This window comes from Chionomys nivalis, chromosome 1 (genome assembly GCF_950005125.1).
Source record: "Chionomys nivalis chromosome 1, mChiNiv1.1, whole genome shotgun sequence".
In the NCBI taxonomy this organism is placed as follows: Eukaryota; Metazoa; Chordata; class Mammalia; order Rodentia; family Cricetidae; genus Chionomys; species Chionomys nivalis.
In genome coordinates this window covers 141,041,851-141,061,010 of record NC_080086.1, presented here as the reverse complement: position 1 = coordinate 141,061,010, position 19,160 = coordinate 141,041,851, and the positions used below count along the sequence as shown (strand labels likewise).

General features: G+C 51.7%; 1 protein-coding gene across 6 annotated transcripts in view; it reads left to right on the top strand.

The window, feature by feature from the left end:
- Positions 1 to 19,160, top strand: part of Adcyap1r1 (ADCYAP receptor type I) — a 111,123-nt gene that overhangs the window by 47,840 nt on the left and 44,123 nt on the right. For 3 of the 6 annotated variants that reach the window (XM_057762788.1, XM_057762781.1, XM_057762774.1), the window contains exon 2: positions 18,579 to 18,705. In XM_057762788.1, the coding sequence (XP_057618771.1) occupies positions 18,579 to 18,705 (127 nt within the window). Of the gene's footprint in view, positions 1 to 9,905; positions 10,261 to 18,578; positions 18,706 to 19,160 lie in introns of those variants that run through there. The other 3 variants (XM_057762803.1, XM_057762797.1, XM_057762809.1) reach the window with 3 other exon arrangements.

Genomic DNA, 19,160 nt, shown 5'->3' with positions numbered 1-19,160 from the left:
CATGTGGGGCTGGCTATGATGAAGGTTTTCCTTATGACCACACGCTCTGTGGTCACATGGGCCACGTGAGACTGGCCATGCCACTCCTTTCTTATTCCTCCTGCTGAACAGTTGGAGAGCTGGGGGTCTTTAGGACTTCTTTTCCTTTCTAGACAGGAACCCTTCAACTTGTGGGAGTGAGCATGTTAGTCAAGGGCCCGAGGAGGAGGTCTCGAACCCTCCACTGAAGCCATATTGAAAAGAAGGGCACAGCTCCCCCCTACCTTGATAATGGCGAGAGATCAGAATTCCTCTTAGGCATTCTCTGGGCTCAAGAAGGGCAAGAAAGACCACCGAGGAGCCTGCATGAGAAGTGTGAACTGCACGATCCATTCAGGAAGGTCATCCATATCTGCCTCCACTTACCAAAATTACCAGGGTCAGTATCTCATTCACCATGCCAGGTAGTGCCGAACTGGGTCACTGCATGGCTTCTAGGAATGACCGGGGCACTGAAGGAATGGAAAAAACACAAACACACAAATACATAGGGAAGATCGAATGCCTCGAGGCAGAGGCATTGCATTCAGCTGAACAGGAGAATAGGTTATTTCATACACATCAACAAGGAGGCCAGGTTTATGGCAAGCAGCTTGTTCAAGGAGGCAGGTGTAGCTAATCTCGGTAGGACAGTCTCTGTAGGGGAGCAGTGCTCCGGTTGTAAAATCTGTGGGGAGAAATCTACAGTGGATATTTTCTGAGCACACTGTCTATTCATGGACCAGAAGGGAAGGATTTACCATTTCTCTCCTTGCCCCGAGTCTCGCCCCAGCAGGGGAAAGGGAATTTGCTACTTTCCAAAGGGTCTGAGAGTAGGGTCCTTGTCATGGCTGTGATCATGTCAACAACACACGTTCACTCAGGACTTTGATTCCTATAGAGTGGTTACCTCCACCCTCACTCACCAATTCTATCACCACTCTGTGTCTTCACCTCCAGCAAGGATGACTCTGTCTGTGTCTTGACTCTGGGTGGACTAGCATCTACCTACTGACCTCCTTTTAGACTCTTTGTGGACAGAGTCTGGAAGGGACCTTGGGCACAAAGCTACTCCTGGAATCACACACACACACACACACACACACACACACACACGCATGCACACATGCACATGCACACACACACATACACACATGCACGCATGCAGACACTCCACAGTAGGATGAGTCCACTTTGAGGAGCAGGGGGAGGGAGTTTGGGCTAGGGCTCTGCAGCTGCGAGTTTCTAGAACTCAGTAGGGCTCAGGGAACAAGCAGTTCTTTAAGAAGAGTCCTGTCATCAGAGAGAGCTCTATGGAGATGTGTGAGATTCAGAGATGCCCACTGAAGCATGCTGGGAGACTCCAAGTAGGGTCAGGGCTCTGTCCTGAATGAAGATGTTAGGTCATTTTGTGGCCTGATCCAAGGCTTTCTCTGAAGCCAAGATCAGAGGGAGGCCAGTCTAAGGAAGGGTAAGGGGAGGCCTGGCTGGGCTGCAGTACTGACTGGCTTGAGCCTAGTGAGGTCTCATACTTGGTGCTTCTTATACACTCCCAGCCTCTTTCCTGGCTCAGTCTTTCTCCCCTCAAGGCTCCCTGGTGTCACTGACCTTGCCTTTACTTCCCTGGAGCACAAGGTACAGCCACATTCTTCTCAGCACTTGGGATCTCAGAGTGAGACAGAAAACCTTCAGAACCTGAAGTCCTCTGCAGACTGACTTTGCAGACTGTCCTGATCAGGGAAGGAGAGGACAGCCCTGGGGTCTGGGGTTCTGCCAGCACTGGCAGCTGGATGAGCAGCTGTAACGGGATTAGGACCAGCCATGCCCATATCCCTCCCCCAGTAGCCTGATTAGGATGCAGTGTTGGCTCTGCTGACTGGACCAGGCAGCTCTTTGTCCCCACCCCCAGCGCTGCTAGTGCCTAGCAACCCTCACAGGAGAGCCCTTTCCCACCATTCTGTCCACTAGCCCAGCCCTGAGCTTAGAGCACACACAAGCGCCACTTGCTTTTTTTTTTTTTTTTTTTTTTTTTTTTGACACTGACAGGGAGCCAGCTGGCCTATCCAGATCCTCCCATGTTCCAGTTCCGAGTTTCTTCTGAAAGTCTAGGTTTCCTTTCCAAGAGTCCTGCCTCCTATCAGTGATGTTCGGGTAGAGTTTCATTATGGAATCTCTGAGTCACATGATCTATTCTAGAAAGCCCAAAACTCCAGGATTGTAGGACAGGGGGTCTCAGATTGGTGGGCTGGACTCTAGTGTTTGGTGAGTGTGTGTTGGAGAGGAGAGATCTGGAAGTGGGGTCTGCAACTGTGGGTCGGGGGGCACAGCTAAGAGATGCTGGAAGCTGAAGCTTCCTTTGATTCTCTTGAAACTGCAGTTTCTGAGTGTGCAGAGAGAAGACCGGAGTCTGTCTCCAGCTCAGCAGTATCCAGCTGGCCAAACTGGGGCTGGAGCAACAAGTAAAGAAGGACTTGGTCCTCAGCCAGTCTGTGACGGCCTAGCGGAGACACGTCTTATAGGAAGAGGCAGGTCGTTTGTCGTGTGTGTACAGAGAGGGCTGTGGGAGAAAAGGGCGAGCCTGGTGTGTCAGTGTATTAACCCTACCATTGCTGAGGAGGGGATTCCAGGTCTATCCTGGGCTAAGTGAGGAGAGCCTGTGAAAAGCAAACAGCAGCGACAACAACGAAAACTAAAGCAAACAAATTGACGAAAACAATCTTAAAAATGAAAATGAGCAGGCAAGGGAAACATGGCTCTTTTGTATTTACCCAATGCTAAGCATCACTCCAAGACAGATGTATTATGTGTATATATAAAAGCACACATATTTATATATTTTCACAACAGCCTTAAATATTCAATGCTGTTATTTAGCTTGGCTTTCAAGGTAAGAAAATAGAGGCATAGAAAGTTAAATAACTTTGTAGGAGTGACAGTTTAAATCCTGAAGACCGATGATGAAGTCTCTATCTTGTTAGTACTGCTTGCTTCAGTTAAACAGGAGGAGATGACAGGGTTCACGGTTGCCGGGACACGTGAATAAAGACCGCAGACGAGGAAGGGTAATGCATATGGACATCTGGGGAAAGTTCTGGATAGCTGTGTCCTTCAGAGAGTGGGTTAGTGGCTCCTTCTAACAGTAAGGATGGGGGAGGTAGACTGGGGGCTGGAGGGAAGCTTCCCACTGGGGTGCTGTTAGAAGCAGCAGTCTCTAAGAGCTAACGTGACGAGGGTATGTTTCTGTCCATCCCAGTCAACATTATTCCTTTGTGACCTTTCCTTCCAGACTGCTGAAGATGAGGTTCCCTGTCCTGTAGAAGTGTCCTCAAAACACAAAGAAACAGCCAAAGAGACAGCCTGGTGACGGAGATTGCCAGCCAGGCTAATTAGAAATAATTGAGAACACCTCTTCCTGCGGCCATCATCCCAGGGTGAAATGGATCCAGGACTGATTTCCCCTAGGAACCTGGACAGAAGGGCAGGAATGAGGGAAGTAGCAGAGTGTCTTGGGCTGTCCTTGCACAGCTGGCCCCTGTTACACAGAAGCAGTGTTGGTGACATTAGGGTTGAACTGGTGAGCTGGCAGCATCCTTGGACAAGTGACTTGGTCTCTCTGAGACTTGGTTTCCTCCCCTGCATACACATGATCACCATGTTCCTATCCAATACAGCTTGACGAGCCCCTAAGATGAGAGACAGCACAGAGCCTAGCTTATAAGGCTCCTTGTGAACAGTGGGGCAGACATTGCTTCAGCCTTACAATCTGTGGCTCTGGACAGGTTGATGCTGTTATTTCTGTCCTGGCCTTTGGACTCCTCACCGAGGTACAATGGAGACAGGGGTTGGCCACTCACTTGTAATCAGCAGAGAGGTGATGCCAACACTGGAGGCACAGCCAGACAGGCCCAGGCACTGACTTCAGGGAGCTGCTGTAGCAGACTGCTGAGCCCCAGCCCTGCCCCCACACTTCAGGCTCCATAAGATGGGGACTGCAGTAGGTTGGATTTGGAAGTACCCACAGTTCCTGCCCCTGCTGTGAAATAGCACATAATTTCACCCTCTTGAATGTGGACAGGACTTGTAAGTGGGGTGTGATCTTGCTTTCTTGATTGGCGCTCGTCTGAGGCAAAGGGGAAGGGATCTTGCTGTCTGTTCCCCATTGAGTTGCTTTTAAATTTAGGACCAAGGAACTTACTCTGAAAGAGTCTGAGCCAAGCAGATGAGCCTTTGGAAAGAGAGACCAAAAACAGAGAGGCTGAACAGCTCTGAGGGTCACAGTCTAGGACGGGCCTCTCTGCAGCACATGGTGACTGACCTTTCAAAGCTATGGCCCAAGTACGAGAGCCCCAAGCAACTGAATTCTGCAGACTCCTTGGGATAAGACCCCAAGTCTTTACCGAGCTCCCAGACCTGGTCTCTTTTTGATTGCAGCCTTATAATGTACCGAATAGAACTCCCTGTCCAGTCTCTGAATGCACGGAACTTGTGACATATGCCAGCTAGCCAGGTATATTATCTCAAGCTACTATGTTTACCGTAACACTTTGCACAACACTAGAAAATCTAAACCATATAGACGCTGCCTTGAATATTTCCAAGGCCTTAGGTTATCCCCTTCGCACAAGCTCAGGTCTAGGGCCCAGGCACCTTGCGAATTTCTTTCAGACAGTTCTTCCATCTGCCACACAGCAGAGAATTATTTTAACATCTGCCAAGCTGTTCCCAAAGTTGGACATCAAATAACCTTCTATTTGCCCTACTTTTAATATAATTATCAGCATCATTTGCATGACACCAACTCCGGTCTAAGGCTGTCACAGGCCTTCCATTATTCTGAACTGCTTTTTCTGGGAACGGCTGTATTCAAGCCTCATGCAGGCTGCCTCCTCCCACATGAATTATCTGCAATTTCCACACCTCTGTGCCTGCCTGCCGAGGTCCTTTATTGGAGCCAGGGCTGGTGTGGGGCTGGGGCATACTGTCATTTTTAGAGCAGTCAAGACAGACTCTAGGAAGCTGCAGGAGCGGCAAATGGAAACTGGTTTTGACTATGGTATCGGCAAGGAGGGAGCAGACAGAGGTGATGCACAAACACATCGTGACGGAACCTAGAGCAGGCCAGAGATAGCAGACCTGCTCCTAGCTAAGGGTGGGGTATGTGCAAAGTGGCCTTTAAATACATATGCGGTCATTTTGTAGTCCAGACTGGAAGGGTTCTTTCTACAACTGAAGAGGCTACGCCCAAACTCCAGGTACGAAGAAAACAGCAGGGGATGGAAGGATAAGAAAAGAATCCTACGGAGAGAGAGGAGATGGTGTGAGAATAGAAATATTTCATTCTCCACCAACTCTGGGCTCTCTGAACACTTGGTTCCCATGAGTAACCAGCTGACTCTCTGGGGAAGGCACTACAGAAGGTGAATGGGAATGTCACTCACTCTCTGACAAGAACTGCCTAAGAGTGATGAAGCTATGCCTCTGCAGACAGGCCCTGCTGTCTGCCTGAGATCCCTCAGGAGGGAATATCTCTATCCCAGAGGATAAGCTGCAGATTCACAGCAGGAATCTGTGTGTGGGACCACCCATTGGCTCGTCTGTGGCCACACCCCTGGGGATGCATCCTGTACCAGAAGGTGCAATGACTATGTATATTCGCCTGTGTATATCTGGGCAGGGCAGTGCATTTGCATATCTTCATACACAATGCAAAGAACTGAAGATCTGCATACAGGTCTCTTGCTTTTCCTTTGGGCTTCAAAGAATTATCTCTTTCATCTAGTCCACCCCAACACCCACACTTTCCAACTTCCTAGACGCATATGTTCTTATCCAAGAGCTGGGGAGGCCCGGGGCCGGTAGCTCTGAGACCTGCTCTGCCAGCAACTGTAATGTCCTGGAACTGAAGCATCCTTTCTAATTCTGAGCCTTAGGAGTGAGAGCTCCAAATCTCATGCCCCTGGATCCCACCTGCCGTTAATTCCAAACAGCCCTTGCCTCACTCATCTGTATCTACTGCTGGGTTCTGGAATGGATGGGAGGGGGGCAGAGAGAACTTAAGCCTAGTGAGGGGTGCCAGGGGCCCCTGAAGATGACCCTCCATCCTCCTTGACTCCAGGTAGCTGCCGAGATATCTTAAGGGATTTCAAGTACCACAGGACCACAGTCTGCATAGCACGGTTCTAGACAGAGGACTAATATACATTTCCTTGTTTTTCAGGGTATCTAAGGTCTGGGGACCAGGTCCTCGAGGTCCCTGTTCTGGTGGTACTGAGTAGACCACCTTGAAAGGCTGGCACACAGGCGTGGGGAGGGTTTCTCATAGTGCTCTAGAGCACTTTGGTTGGATGTTAAAAGACCCTAGGGAGCTTTCAAAAGACACTCCTACCCAAGCCTCTCCACAGACCAATTATCTAATTATCTGCGGTGGGGAGGCCCGGGCAGGGGTGTTTCTTTCAAAGCTTCTGAAGAGATTCTGTGGAGAAGAGTTAAGAAGGGTCATTTCTCCACCAGAAAGTGCCAGGAAGCCAGAGCAACCTGGGGTCTCCAAAGGGAGAGCGCACCAGAAATGCGAGCTCCCCGCCATGAGACACCTGTGTTCTGGGAGGTGCAGCTTCTGTCTGAGTGGCGCCAGGGCTGGGCTAGAGTCACGGAAGGAACGGCTGCCCAGAAGAGATGAATGCTGGGTAGGGTGGCCTGGCATCCATCTCCCTCAATCCCTCATCTCAGGAAATTGAATTAAAACCCATATTTTTCAGATGCTGCCTGCCCAGCTGGCTGGCTGGCTTGTGGAGAGGGATGAGGCAGTGAGCTCCTCAGGGTAGGGAATAGTGGGAGTGGAGGCCCCTCATTCTCCTGCTCTGGGAGGGAAGGCAGTTCAAGCGGACTCTGGGATACCACTGCCACGGTGCTTCTTTAGCATCCCCTAAATACGTTCCAGAGCCTGACAGCAAGGGTGTGGGTTGTGGGCTGCCACGCATAGAAAGTCAAGGTTAGAACTTGACCTGAAGTTGACATTTTGCGTGAAAGAGCATAGATATAATGGCTCTCTTCTTGAGGGTGCTCAGTTTAGGTGACCAGAATGAGTGAAGCCATTATGCAAGGGACCATATTTGTCAAGAGGCCCAGAGACAAATGCCCGTGACAGGCCGAGAGCAGCATAGGACACAGAAACTCATCCTGGCCTTATAGGGTAGTGGAGGGGGTAGTCACAAGACACTCCTCTGCTGGGGTATGGTGTTTGGTCTGGTAAGAAGGTCATCTTTATGTACCTGGGAAGTGAATCAACTAAGAAGAAGCTCCACTTTTGGATGCTTCAGACACACCTAGCTGCAGGTGTGTCATGGTTTTCCATCCCCTCTTTGCCCTTATCAGCTCTTTCTAGGCTGGGTGCAAGTAGGATCAGAGGCCTGACTGCCCAGTCGGTTCTGCCAGGGACTCACCTTCAGGCCATAGGCTGTGTGTATGTGCGTGTGTGTGTGTGTGTGTGTGTGTGTGCAAGCACCTGTGCATCTCACTTCCCTCTGCGTGACTGGCTGCCTAGACAGAGGTAGATGTGCTCTCTCTTTCTCTCTCTCTCTGGAGAGAGGAAGATGATCGCCATGGCTACCTTTTCAGACACAATGATGTGTCTGTGTGTGTGTGTGTGTGTGTGTGTGTGTGTGCATCCATCTTACTTCCTTCTACATGGTTGGCTGCCTGGACAGAGGTAGATGCACGCTCTGTGCGTGTATGTGTGTGTACAGAGGAAGATGCATGCCATGGCTACCTTTTCAGACATTATGGTGTGTGTGTGTGTGTGTGTGTGTGTACAGAGGAAGATGCATGCCATGGCTACCTTTTCAGACATTATGGTGTGTGTGTGTGTGTGTGTGTGTGTGTGTACAGAGGAAGATGCATGCCATGGCTACCTTTTCAGACATTATGGTGTGTGTGTGTGTGTGTGTACAGAGGAAGATGCATGCCATGGCTACCTTTTCAGACACAATGATGTGTGTGCGTGTGTGCATCTCATTTTCTTCTACATGGCTGGCTGGCTGAACAGAGGAAGATGCATGCCATGACCACCTTCTCAGACACCACATTGTGCACCTGGTAACAAAGAACAGCAAGCAGGGTTTTGGTTCCCAGACACAGATGTAAAGAACCAAGAACATGTAATAAACCAGGAACTGGATGCACACTTTTAGAGTGACAGGACTCCCATAGGGGACTCTGACTGTCACCATTTCTGGAGTGAACTGCCCTACCGTAGGTGATCCCTCCTCCCCATTCCATACACCCCTAGTGCCAGTGTCTTGCATTTCATACTTCATTTCCAACCTAGACGCTCCCGACAGCCATGCCTTCCCTTGTATGTCTCAGTTTACAGAATACTTTCCCAGATGACATCTCATTTGATTGGTCCTACACTGGGGCTGGAGGCTGAGTAGAGAAGCTGACCACCAGCTTGGGGAAACAGACTAGAAAGAGATGCAGTACATTCCAGAGGGTAGTCTGGCTGACACTTGCTTAGCACCTGGCTGTGTTCTTTCCAGAGGGGCTCCGACTACTCTTGATGGAGAAGAATGGTAATCTGCACTTCTCTTCCTCTGGAACATGGCCTGAAAGGAACACAAGCCAGTACCAGTCAACAGTGATGTGAAGCAGGCAGGCCAGGGCTTTCTGGGCTACAAGGGGGAATCATGGACATCTCTGTATAAGATACACACATCTTTCTGGAACATTAGCTTGCTCCTTATTCTGAGCCTTGTTATTTTTATTTGTGAAATGGGGTGTAAAATGGTCAGGTCTCATGTGTTAGGGTTCTGTATGGCTCCCATATATACTATGATTCTCTTACCTCCCAGACCTTTTATCTTCTGCTTGACTAACCTTGCCAAAGAGAGAAGCTCAAGTCTTTTCTCCTTTCCTCTTCCTCCTTGGGGATTCCTCAGAAGGCACTCTGTACCCCAGTGACTGGACCATAGGGAGGGTGGCCCAGAACCTACCTGAATGGGCAGTGACAGGCCTGTTTGAGAGCTGAGTGATGGAGATGCAGAGAACTCACGGGAAGCTCGGACTGGGGACAGTTGCAACCAACCGGGCATGGCGGGACAGTTGGCTATGAGACCGTAACCTGCTGAGTTCTACTCATTAAGCCTCCACTTACCAAATTGTACCAGGAGAAAGCTGAGCAGACCATGTCACCAAGAACAATAGGGATTCGTTCAGCATCAGAGATTATAAAAGGCTAGTACCAGTCTACGATAGGCACACAGACTGTCTTTACTTAAGGCTGTTCTCAAGACTACAGAAACAGGAACTACGATTCTATAGTGCAGGTGAAGTCAGAAATGTCAGGCCACATGCCCAAATTCACAGAGCTGGCAGGGCAGTATCAATTATTTTAAGAGACCTCCCATAAGCACCATCATTCCTATACTGGCTATAGAGGTGTTCTCCCGAGTGTCACATTTGAGGACATCCAGATAGGCACTTGCAATCCAACCCTTGCAGATCTGAATTGTGGGCTGAGAAAGGCCCAAAGAGGTCCTGGGACTTGCTCAGGGGGCAAGGTTGCCAGAGGAAGCTTGGAACACAGTGAGGGAAGGAAGAGGGCTTTCTCTCTTGGATGTTTTGCGGTTGGACAGAAAGGTGGAGAGTCCAGAGGAAGGCTCAATTCAGCCCGGAAGCTCTGCGACAGAACTGGGAAAGGGGGGCTGTTACCTCCGCCTCCGCGTCCTGGGTCTCTGCCGCAGCTCAGGCTGTGTCAGTGCGGTGGTCCTCATCCCGCTCCCCATCTCTGCCCGGGGTTTAACCCCGCCCCCAGGCGCTCATTGGCCTGCACCCCCCCCCCTCCCAGCCTGCTCGGTCCTCTAGGGAGGCGGTGGTCTGTCGCCTCCCTCAGCTCCGGGCCTGGCTGCGCAGCAGAGGCGGCGCCTCTCCCGCAGGACAGAGCTGGCCGCGCGAAGCGGGTCGGGCGAAAGCAGACGAGGGGCTCCTGGCTCCCATCCCCGGCGGTGACTGGCAGCCGCTCTGGACCAGCGTGGTCCCCGTGTGCACATACGCACACGCCGCTGCGCAGGAACACACAGACCCAGCTGCCCGCGGCCACAAGCACTCAGAGACCAGGCTCAGCGCGCGCTCCGCGGCTCACTCGCTCTAGCCAGTGCAGCTCCGGGCGGGCACGGATTCGCGGGCTGCACGCCCTCCTGCACCTTCCGTCCCGGCACCCTGAAGCCGGCACGACCCTGAGACCAGCAGGTAAGGGCCACCCCCGGCCTGTCCCTCCGCCCTGCAGCACGCGTCCAGCTCCAGACCCTTCTCTGGCGGGGCCCTAGGACCCCCTCCTCCAGCCCAGAGTCTCTAGGAGCCGCGTGCTCCGCCGACCCAGAGCCGGCGAGGGCCAGCACCGGGCACAGCGTTGGAGCCCAGTCTCTCTTGCTGCTGTGGGCTGCCTACGTTTCTCTCTGCCCCATCTAAGTGTCTGGGACGGTGGCGTGAGGCCACCATTCCTTTAGATCACTGAGTGGTGATCGGCTTAGCATTCTCAGTCTTTTCTGGTGCCAGAAAAGGACATTCAGGGGCAGGGATGACACTACGGCCAGAGGGACCCCAAGAGATCTATTTCCCTGTTTTCAGGGCGGACCAAAGCGCCTACACGGATTTGGAAGCGAGGCACTGGAGAGTCCTTTGGGGGACTCCGTTCCACAGTCTGCGGGGTGCTTGAGGGGTGGGCAAGCTATGTGCTGGGGATAGAGGTAGGGTAGGAACCAGTTCAGTTTGTTCCCCAAGAAAGATAACCTTTAGGATTGTTTAAAAAATGATAATCCTCCAGTTTTTCCCGCGGCGCAAAGAGGTCGAATGAGAGATGCTTGGGCTTTGGTGGTCTAACAAGGAAACGCCCTGCAGGGCCTATGGGAGAAAAATCCGCTGCTGGAGTGGGCCCTCCTGAGACCCCTGCTGACTGTTTTAAAGGCCCGCAGTAGTTAGTTGCTGAGAGCAGGACCATATCATCAGCAAGAGCATGGCAGGTTTTGGGGTCGGAGGGACCAGGCACCAGAGCATGGAACTGGATCTTTAGGAGGAAGCACGCAGGATGGGGGCGGTGATGGCATTTCATTTGCTGCTAGGGAGTGGGGCATCAATTCTAGAAGGAACTCAGAGCTTTCTGGAACATCTTGACCTGAGAGTGGATTTTGGTAATTTTTCAACTCATTTCGGGACTGGTGTGTGTGCGTGTGGCTACTTTTCTTTACTTCAAGCTGTATGTCCCATAATCCCTCACTCCCCAAACAAAAAGAGAAACAGGCCTCTGTTGCGGTTTTTCTGTGGTAGCTCAGGTGCATTCCTGTGAGGGTATGTGGGAGTTTAGATCCCACACAGAGCATGAGGGGGCTATGGGAGACTGAAGTTGGACTGAGGTAGGCCTTTCTGAAGGTCAAGCTGGAGGCTGGAGGGTGGCTATGGGCATGGGAAAAGGATGGGTTACCATGACGGAACCTTTTGGGGTCCAGGAGTAGCAGGTAGTTTTAGGTTTGTTGGGGAGGTTCTGGGTTGCATTTGGGGTGGTGGGCAGCTGAGGCTGGAGCAGGTCCCATTCCCAAGCAGGGGGACCTAGGACTCCTGTTCCTCACCGACCTTGGAGAGAACAGGCAAAAAGGCCCCAGTCTGGATGCAAGCCAAAATCTGAACACACAAATTAAAGACAGGACATACTGGAGCCGGCCATGAGCTAGGTCTCCTGACCAGTCCCTCAACAAGTGTGTGTGGTGTGACCAGGAGTCAGAGGTGGTTCTTCCTGCTTTATGCCGTCAGGGGAGACTCACGGGTGGTAGGGTATCTGTCCTGAGATCCCCGAGGGTCTACTTGACTCTGTGTAGTGAGGGACGTGTGTGTGCTGAGCCTGTAGGAGGAGGACCTTTTCCTGCACTCGGAGACGGAGCCAGGCTAAAGGCTGTGTTCACATCCTGTTTTGTGAATGCTTCAGGCTGGCAGGGGGCTGAATGGTGAAGCACTTTGGAGCCCTTGGTTTTTGTTTTGTTTTGTGTTTTCATATGGTCGCCTCTCTGCCATGCTTCTACTTTTGGACTCCATTTGTACTGAATGGAGGAATGTACTCAGTGCATGTTTATAGATCAGTATGCAGGTGAGATTCTAGAAAGGACAGTAGATAGGGTCACAAGGTGGCTTTATCACTGAGAAGGGATGGATTTCACTGCCTATGAATGAATGGCATTGAGTAAGTGAGTAAGTGAAGGGCCCTGTGCTGCCTGCCAAATGGCAGGGCCCAGGGTGCTCAACGCAGTGTGAGAACTTCGTTTAGGACCAGAACACCATGCTCTCCTGTGAGGCACTCCTCTTGGAGAGGACCCTGAGGGAACTGGAACGAGCAGAGGCTGTGTGTCGCAGAGCTTTTTATCCCAGAAGGCCTGGAGGCCTCAGAAGATGCCTGCCACTTCTAAATAGAAGGAACCGGGCTTCTGTGCCTGAACGGATTGGACCTCATGGCCCAGCTGCCTGGCATCATGGAGGCAGGAAAATCCTTAGCTGTGATGTGTTTGTACTGAGCTCTGGATGCCGTCAGAAGCACACAGTGAAAACCACCCCCACACTGACACACAGAGGAGTGACACACAGCTGGGGAGGCATGTAGGCTTTCCATGATACCTGCCTGGGATCTGGGATGAGGCAGAGGTAGGCAGTAACAGAAATACATCCTCACACAAGATCTGGGAACACTGGATCACAAAAGTCACCTATAATGAAGGCCCAGGTGTGTGTATGCATGTGTGTGTGTGTGTGTGTGTGTGTGTGTGTGGTGTTTGTACACTGTATTGAAGGAGCCTAGAACATGGTCTGTAGCTTTTTCCACCCTGTAAATCTAGTAAATATTTTAGATTCAGTAACCATCGTGATTGGTTGCAGTGACTTTATCTTGCTGCGTTAGCTTGGAAGCAACTGCAGGAGACATATGAACAGATAAACAGCAACTAAAAGACTATGTTTTGGTAAACTTGATGGCAAACTTTAATTTCAGGCAGTTTGTATTTCATGAAATTCAATTCTTTTAATTTCCTGGCCATTTAAAAATGTACCATTTAGAAACCATACTTGACTCTCTGGATGGTCAATACTAGGGCATGAAGTGAATCTGATGGACTAGAAGGCTCCCTAGCTGCTGGGCTGAATGGTTAGAGGCAAGAGAGGGTTCAAAGAAAGGGGAGGTCTGGCCTGGGAGCTCAAGATGCCTGAGCACTAGCTGCCTCCCTTCTTCTCCCAGAGGCATCTGTTTGTCAGTCCTTGGGGAGGCTTCCATTGTACTCAGGCGACACCCCACCCCCATAGTATAACTGGGAGATAGCACACAAAATACTTCTGATGTTGTCTGAGCATGCCACGTATGCTAAGTCCCTTCTCCTGTTTCTCTCATGAGGGAGAAGCCACCACAAAACCTCACCTTGGATCTCACAGCAAACTTGGCAAGACCTCAACAGCCCAGGCAGGAGGGAGGGGCTCTCTGTTCAGGCCTGGGGACCGGAGGGTGGGCTTTCAGGAGGTGGTGCTCCCAAGGTGGAGTGGCCTCTCTCCTCCCAGCTCTTGTCAGACTCTGAGTAGCACCTGGCTCTTTCCACCTTCTCCCTGGCAGATGGGCATGTGGCGTACTGGCTGAGGGCTGGCAGCCACCGTGCACTTTGGAACCTCTTCGCTGGGAACCTAGGGCTTGGGCAGCGAGCTCACCCTCCCCTCTGCTTCTCTCAAGTCCTGCTGTCCTCCAAAGACCTTTCCTTCCCGCCACAGCTTCCAGGGATTTTTTGCTGTCATATTGCTCCATACCTCGGCATTCGACCTGCTTTCCATCAGCCTGGTCTTGATCCTGAAGGACCCTGTGGTTGCCTCTGCTTAGTAGAGGGGAAAATCTCTTCCTTTGGTGGGGTGCAATCATCTCTCCCCACCTCAAGGACACCCCATTTCCCAATACCGTCCTCCAGTGTTCCTAGCTGCTAGACTGGCTCCAGCCTCTCCTAACCTCCTCCCCACCACCTGATGTCTTGCCCTGGAGGTGACTCTGCTGCTGGGTGTGTGTGGAACCGAAGCCTGTATGAGGGGCTAGGGATGGAACAGTGCTGTCCTCATGTCCATCCCTGTAGGGGCTTCATGGGGCAAAGGAGTTCAGAGTAAGAAAGGATGCAGAGACACCAGACTCCAACTGAGAGCCAGGACCAGTTGTGGGAGTTGTAAGTGGCCTATGGCAGAAACCACGCCCCTGCTGAGCATGGCAGATGGCCTCTGCTGGGTTTGGTGCAGTGAGCTGAAGGGTCTGCTGATCCCCCCTTCTTCTTCTGACGAGGAAAGTCTCGAGGTCCGTGAGTCACCAATTCTCCAGTGTGCTGACTGGTGATGCGGCTGCTGCTGTCAGTTCCTGCTCAGCTCACTTCAGCACTGCTGGGGCCTAGGGAGGGTGGCTGGAGGGGTGGGGGATGTTCTGGGGTTTCCTAGACCCCCTCAAGTTCTGTCCACATCCCATTTCTGTCAGTCACACCTCTAGGCTCTATGCCCTGTAACGTTGGGAAACACCTTCCCTCTCTGGCCTCAGCTTCTCCACAATGAGGTGGCTTTTCAAGTTGATCTCAGGCAGGACTGAAACATTCTGTTCACAGTGGCTCTTTCTGAATAGGGACACAGGTACAGGTAGGGCTGCATCTGCACAGGCAAATGGCAGCCAGTAGTAGAGACTCTATACAGCTCTGGGCAGGTGAAAAGTGACCAGAGGCTGCAGCAGGCTCCTTTACAAGTGATAGACCAGAAGCCAAGGGATATATGTTTTGGAACCACCTTCTAGCTCTGTGGGGGTACTTCCTGTGTGACCTTGGAGAAGTCGCATAGCCTCTCTGTGTCCCTGTCACCTACACTATAGAACGAGGATAATGCCAGGAGCCACTTCATGAGTGTCCGTCAGGTTGCAGGAGTTGACGGGTATAACTTGGAAGCGCGCCCAGCACACAGGGAGCACTCAGAAAGGACTGGCCATTAGGAGGTAGAGTGCAGCCAGCCTGCTGTTCCCAGCGAATGTGACACAGGGCGGAGGTGATGGCACAATGACACGAGAATCAGGAACACGGAGTGGGAGACACCTCGCAGATGCCAGTTTGTGGCACATCCCTGAAGCTGCTGCTGGGACAGGCATGGCTGTCATTCCCACTCTGCAGACAACATGTAGCGGCTAAGCAGGAAGCTTAAGTACTTCGCCTGAGGTCAAGACTAAAATCTCCAGGGGGGACCTCCCACTTCTCTTCCTCTAAGAGCTTGGAGGCAGAGCCTCCCTGTTCTCAGAGCCACCTGCCTAGCACCGTTAGGAGCCCAGGGAGCACTGGGCGGGGGGGGGGGCATGCAGGGTGGCCCAGTCAAAGGGCCTCATATCTCTCCTTAAGCTAGGGGTGTCTTTTAGACCTGTGGTGGCCTGGCTCATTCCAAGATAGGGATGCTTGCATCTCCAAAAAGTTTTGAGGCAGAGGCAACAGACTGGTGTGGCAGATCTAGGGGACACGTGGGACGGTGGCCTGTGGAGTACTGTGTCTGGTCTCCACGGAACACTGTGGAAACCGTGTACTAGGTGCTACTGGGAAAGAGTGGGGGCAGTCCGGATGTACTGGAAGTCGCAGAGAGCCATGTTATGTGAGGTCTCCAGAGTCAGGAGGAGAAGCCAGGACCCGAGCCCTCTGTGGTGCGGATCAGGTGGAGCAGCAATGGTAACCCAGGACCCCAGCTCTAGCTTAGTGGTTGCCCCAAGGGAAGATACTTACCTGTGTGCCCTCATGGCTCCTGTGTCAGCACTATGGATTTCTCCCTGAATTGTGATTTGTCTTGGAGGCTACACACAGAACCTAGGATCCCCGTCCATATCTACAGGAGGTGATGTGTGGTGATATTTAGTGTGTGCTTTAACAGATTAATCTTGCCTGAAGATCAGAGTGTGGGAGCTAGCCACTAGTTAGTCATATAGTCCAGGCAGTGGTGGCGCACACCTTTAATCTCAGCACTTGGGAGGTAGAGGCAGATGGATCTTTGTGAGTTCAAGGCCACCCTGGGTTAGAGTAGATTGATCCAGTCACAAAGAGAAACAGAGCCAGGCGGTGGTGGCTCACAACTTTAATCCCAGTACTTGGGAGTCACAAGCCTTTAATCCCAGCACCTAGGAGGTGGAGACAGGAAGGGATATGGCTAGGTGGAGAGAGGACTATAAAGTGGGAGGAGACAAGAGCTCACGGTATTTAGCCTGAGGATTCTAGAGACAGATCTTGCCCCCTTGGTTCTGAGGATTTTGTAGAGGTAAGAACTAGTGACTGGCTGCTCTGCTTCTCTGATCTTTCAGCTTTCACCCCCTAATATTTGACTCTGGTTTTTTATTATTAACACCAATTGGAATTCGTGTGACCTCGATATGTCTGTGAGCTAGTAGTTTCTGTACATGGCTCTGGGTCTCCATAAGGGGACTTATGAGGGGAGGTGTTGTCACAGGTGATCATATTGATGCTTCCACGTAGAAGCCCTGTGGGTAAGGGTGGGCTAGTGTCTGTGGACATGACATGCTTTTATGCTCATTTGCTTCAGAGAGGAGAGTGGAAAGACAAGGAGAGGGAAAGGCTAGAATACCAGTGCCCACCCCCTGGCTCTCTGCCGTTACGTTCCCTCCACCAGAGAGGACCTTAGGGCTGCAGCTCTCTTTGTCCTCTGACAAGGACTGATGCAGAACCCCTATAAGCCTGTCTCCACAACTCAATGGGAGGGCCAGCCTGGCAGCTGGCCCCAGGCTGCACTAGGCTGCAAGGATCTGGGATGGAGAGGAGGTAGGTATATCTGGGGACAGTGTGCTCCTAAAGTGTTTCCCTGGGGACCACAGCTCTGTTTTGGAGTCTTCATCTTGAGATTACTCAAGGTGAAAGAGAGTCAGCTCGGAGCTCAGATGACATTTTGTTCTTAGTGGATTTTCTGTCCTGGAGTAGCTGGGAATGATGGCTTCTCACTCCTGCTGAGGTACCCAGAACTAGGTATTCCTCTATCCTAATCAAGCCTGAAGTCATTTTTGCAGGCAGAGTCTGGGATCTCAGACTGGTAGAGGTGACCACAGCTTTTGGGGGAGCCATCACTACTACAACCAAGGCTGCCTGTAGCTATGAGGAGGGTAAAGAGCCTTGGGGGAGGAATAGGAACTCAAGCCTAGATGCATGACCTATGTTTGTTCCCAGATTTCTTTCAACCCACCCAGCCCTACTTGCCCCTTTTCCCCAGTACTTATTAGCTGTCTGAGGCCTCCTCAGCATCTCTGAGTGAGCCCAAGACTGGGGAGGGACATTCTCCTCTCTTCATCTTCCTATTGCCGCTCTTCATTCCTCATTTTGGGTATTTGTTTATTACCTCATGGAGCCAAAAGGGTTGAAAGAGGATGTTAAGACCACACATTAGAGGTACAGAGGCATCCGTGACAAAATCTGGGCACACAGGACATGTGGGTACAGGGGGCAGGCTTGTTTCAGCTCCTCAGGCCTCCAGAGTGAAGCCCCTCTGTGTTAGCCGTGCTCTGATAGGCCTACTTAATAATCCTTCCCACAGCAATGTAGTCATAGCCAGCACCCCTCCAAAGGGATGACAGCGCTCTGCTTGGCAGGACCAGTGTGATGCTGCTGCAGTGAGTAGCCTTGCATGTCTAGCTTTCTGTCCAAGGGCAAACCTTCCTAAGTGCAGAACTCCTGAATGGCAAAGTATTTCCATCAATGGTCAATTGTAGAAGCAGAACAGGCTCCGACGATGTGCGCTCAGTTACCCCAGTTTCCTCAGTGATCTGTAGCTTTTCTGGTCCCTTCTGGGGTGCTGGACCTCACACACCTGTCCTTGAGAGCAAGCAGCATACCCCTTAGCAGTCACCAAGGACAAAGTGCGGTGGGACAGGATGAAAGGGGAATGCACTCGTCCCAACGATGTAGTGGGAGCAAAGAAGCCCTCGCAGAGTGAGCAGGTGCTCTCGAAGTTTATAGCTCCATACCAGAGCTGTTTAAAGTTGGCCACACAACCTGGAATGGTGTCTTGCTGCCACAGACTGTACCGTGATCCTGGCTTCCATTCCAGTGTCATTCTCCAACTGCTGGGATATCATTCCACCTCCCCTTGAAGAGGTGGCCCGCACTTAGAAGGGAAAGAGAAGGAGCTGGGAGCATGTGTGCCCTGCACAAGAGGCTCATGCTTGTGCCTGAGAACAAGGGAGCCTGGTAAATGTCACAGCTAGGTGGGCATGCATATGCCAGCCAAAATGCTGTTCCAAGTGGAAGCAGAGAATGTTGAGACGTGGAGACAGCTGGTCTACTGCAGAGGAATACGCTGCCCTAGAGGGTTCCTAGTGGCTGAGCTGGCATGTACCCGCATGTGGTGCCCTACTGTGGGCTCAGTGCAAATGGTGCTCAACTCATGTTGGTAGGACAGAAGGGTGAAAGAGAAGGAGTTCAGGCCCTGAGGATTTACCAGGTCTGGAAGCCTGGACTGGGAACCCACTGCCGTTGACACCTTGTGCTGTCTTTCCTTCCCTTTAGCCTGTGGACAGCGGTGCTGATTCTCCACTGCTGGGAACAGCAGCCAGAGCCGAGGCCAGGCCGGGCCGGAAGCACCATGGCCAGAGCCCTGCGGTGCTTCCTGACTGCTCTCCTCCTGCTGCCCGTGGTAAGGGCCCCTCCACAGGGGTACCAGGTCTCCACCTGGAGAACCAGTTAATTCTGTGTTCTCTCAGCCAAGACGTCCCCTAGGCTGGCATGTCTGTTAACTTCTGCCAACACTTACCCCCCCACACACATACACACATACACTGTACCACTCACGCTTCTGTGGTGTGAATTAGATAAATGGTTTTCCTCAAGACTGGTGTTGATTGGACTGGAAGTTGTCATAGAATTTACAGGTCTATTAAGATGGTGACATGTGCGGTGGCATTTAGAGTTGCATAGGATCTGGATAGCTCCACTGTGTGCAGGGTCCCTGGTTAGGGCCACAGAACTGTCTTCTGGTCCCCATCCCATGAAACCCTCTGACATCTAAACTCAAGGCCCTGTCCTCTGCTCAGATCTCTCTAGAGCAAGGGTGAAGGTAAGGACAGGAGGAAAGTTCCATTCGGGACAGGA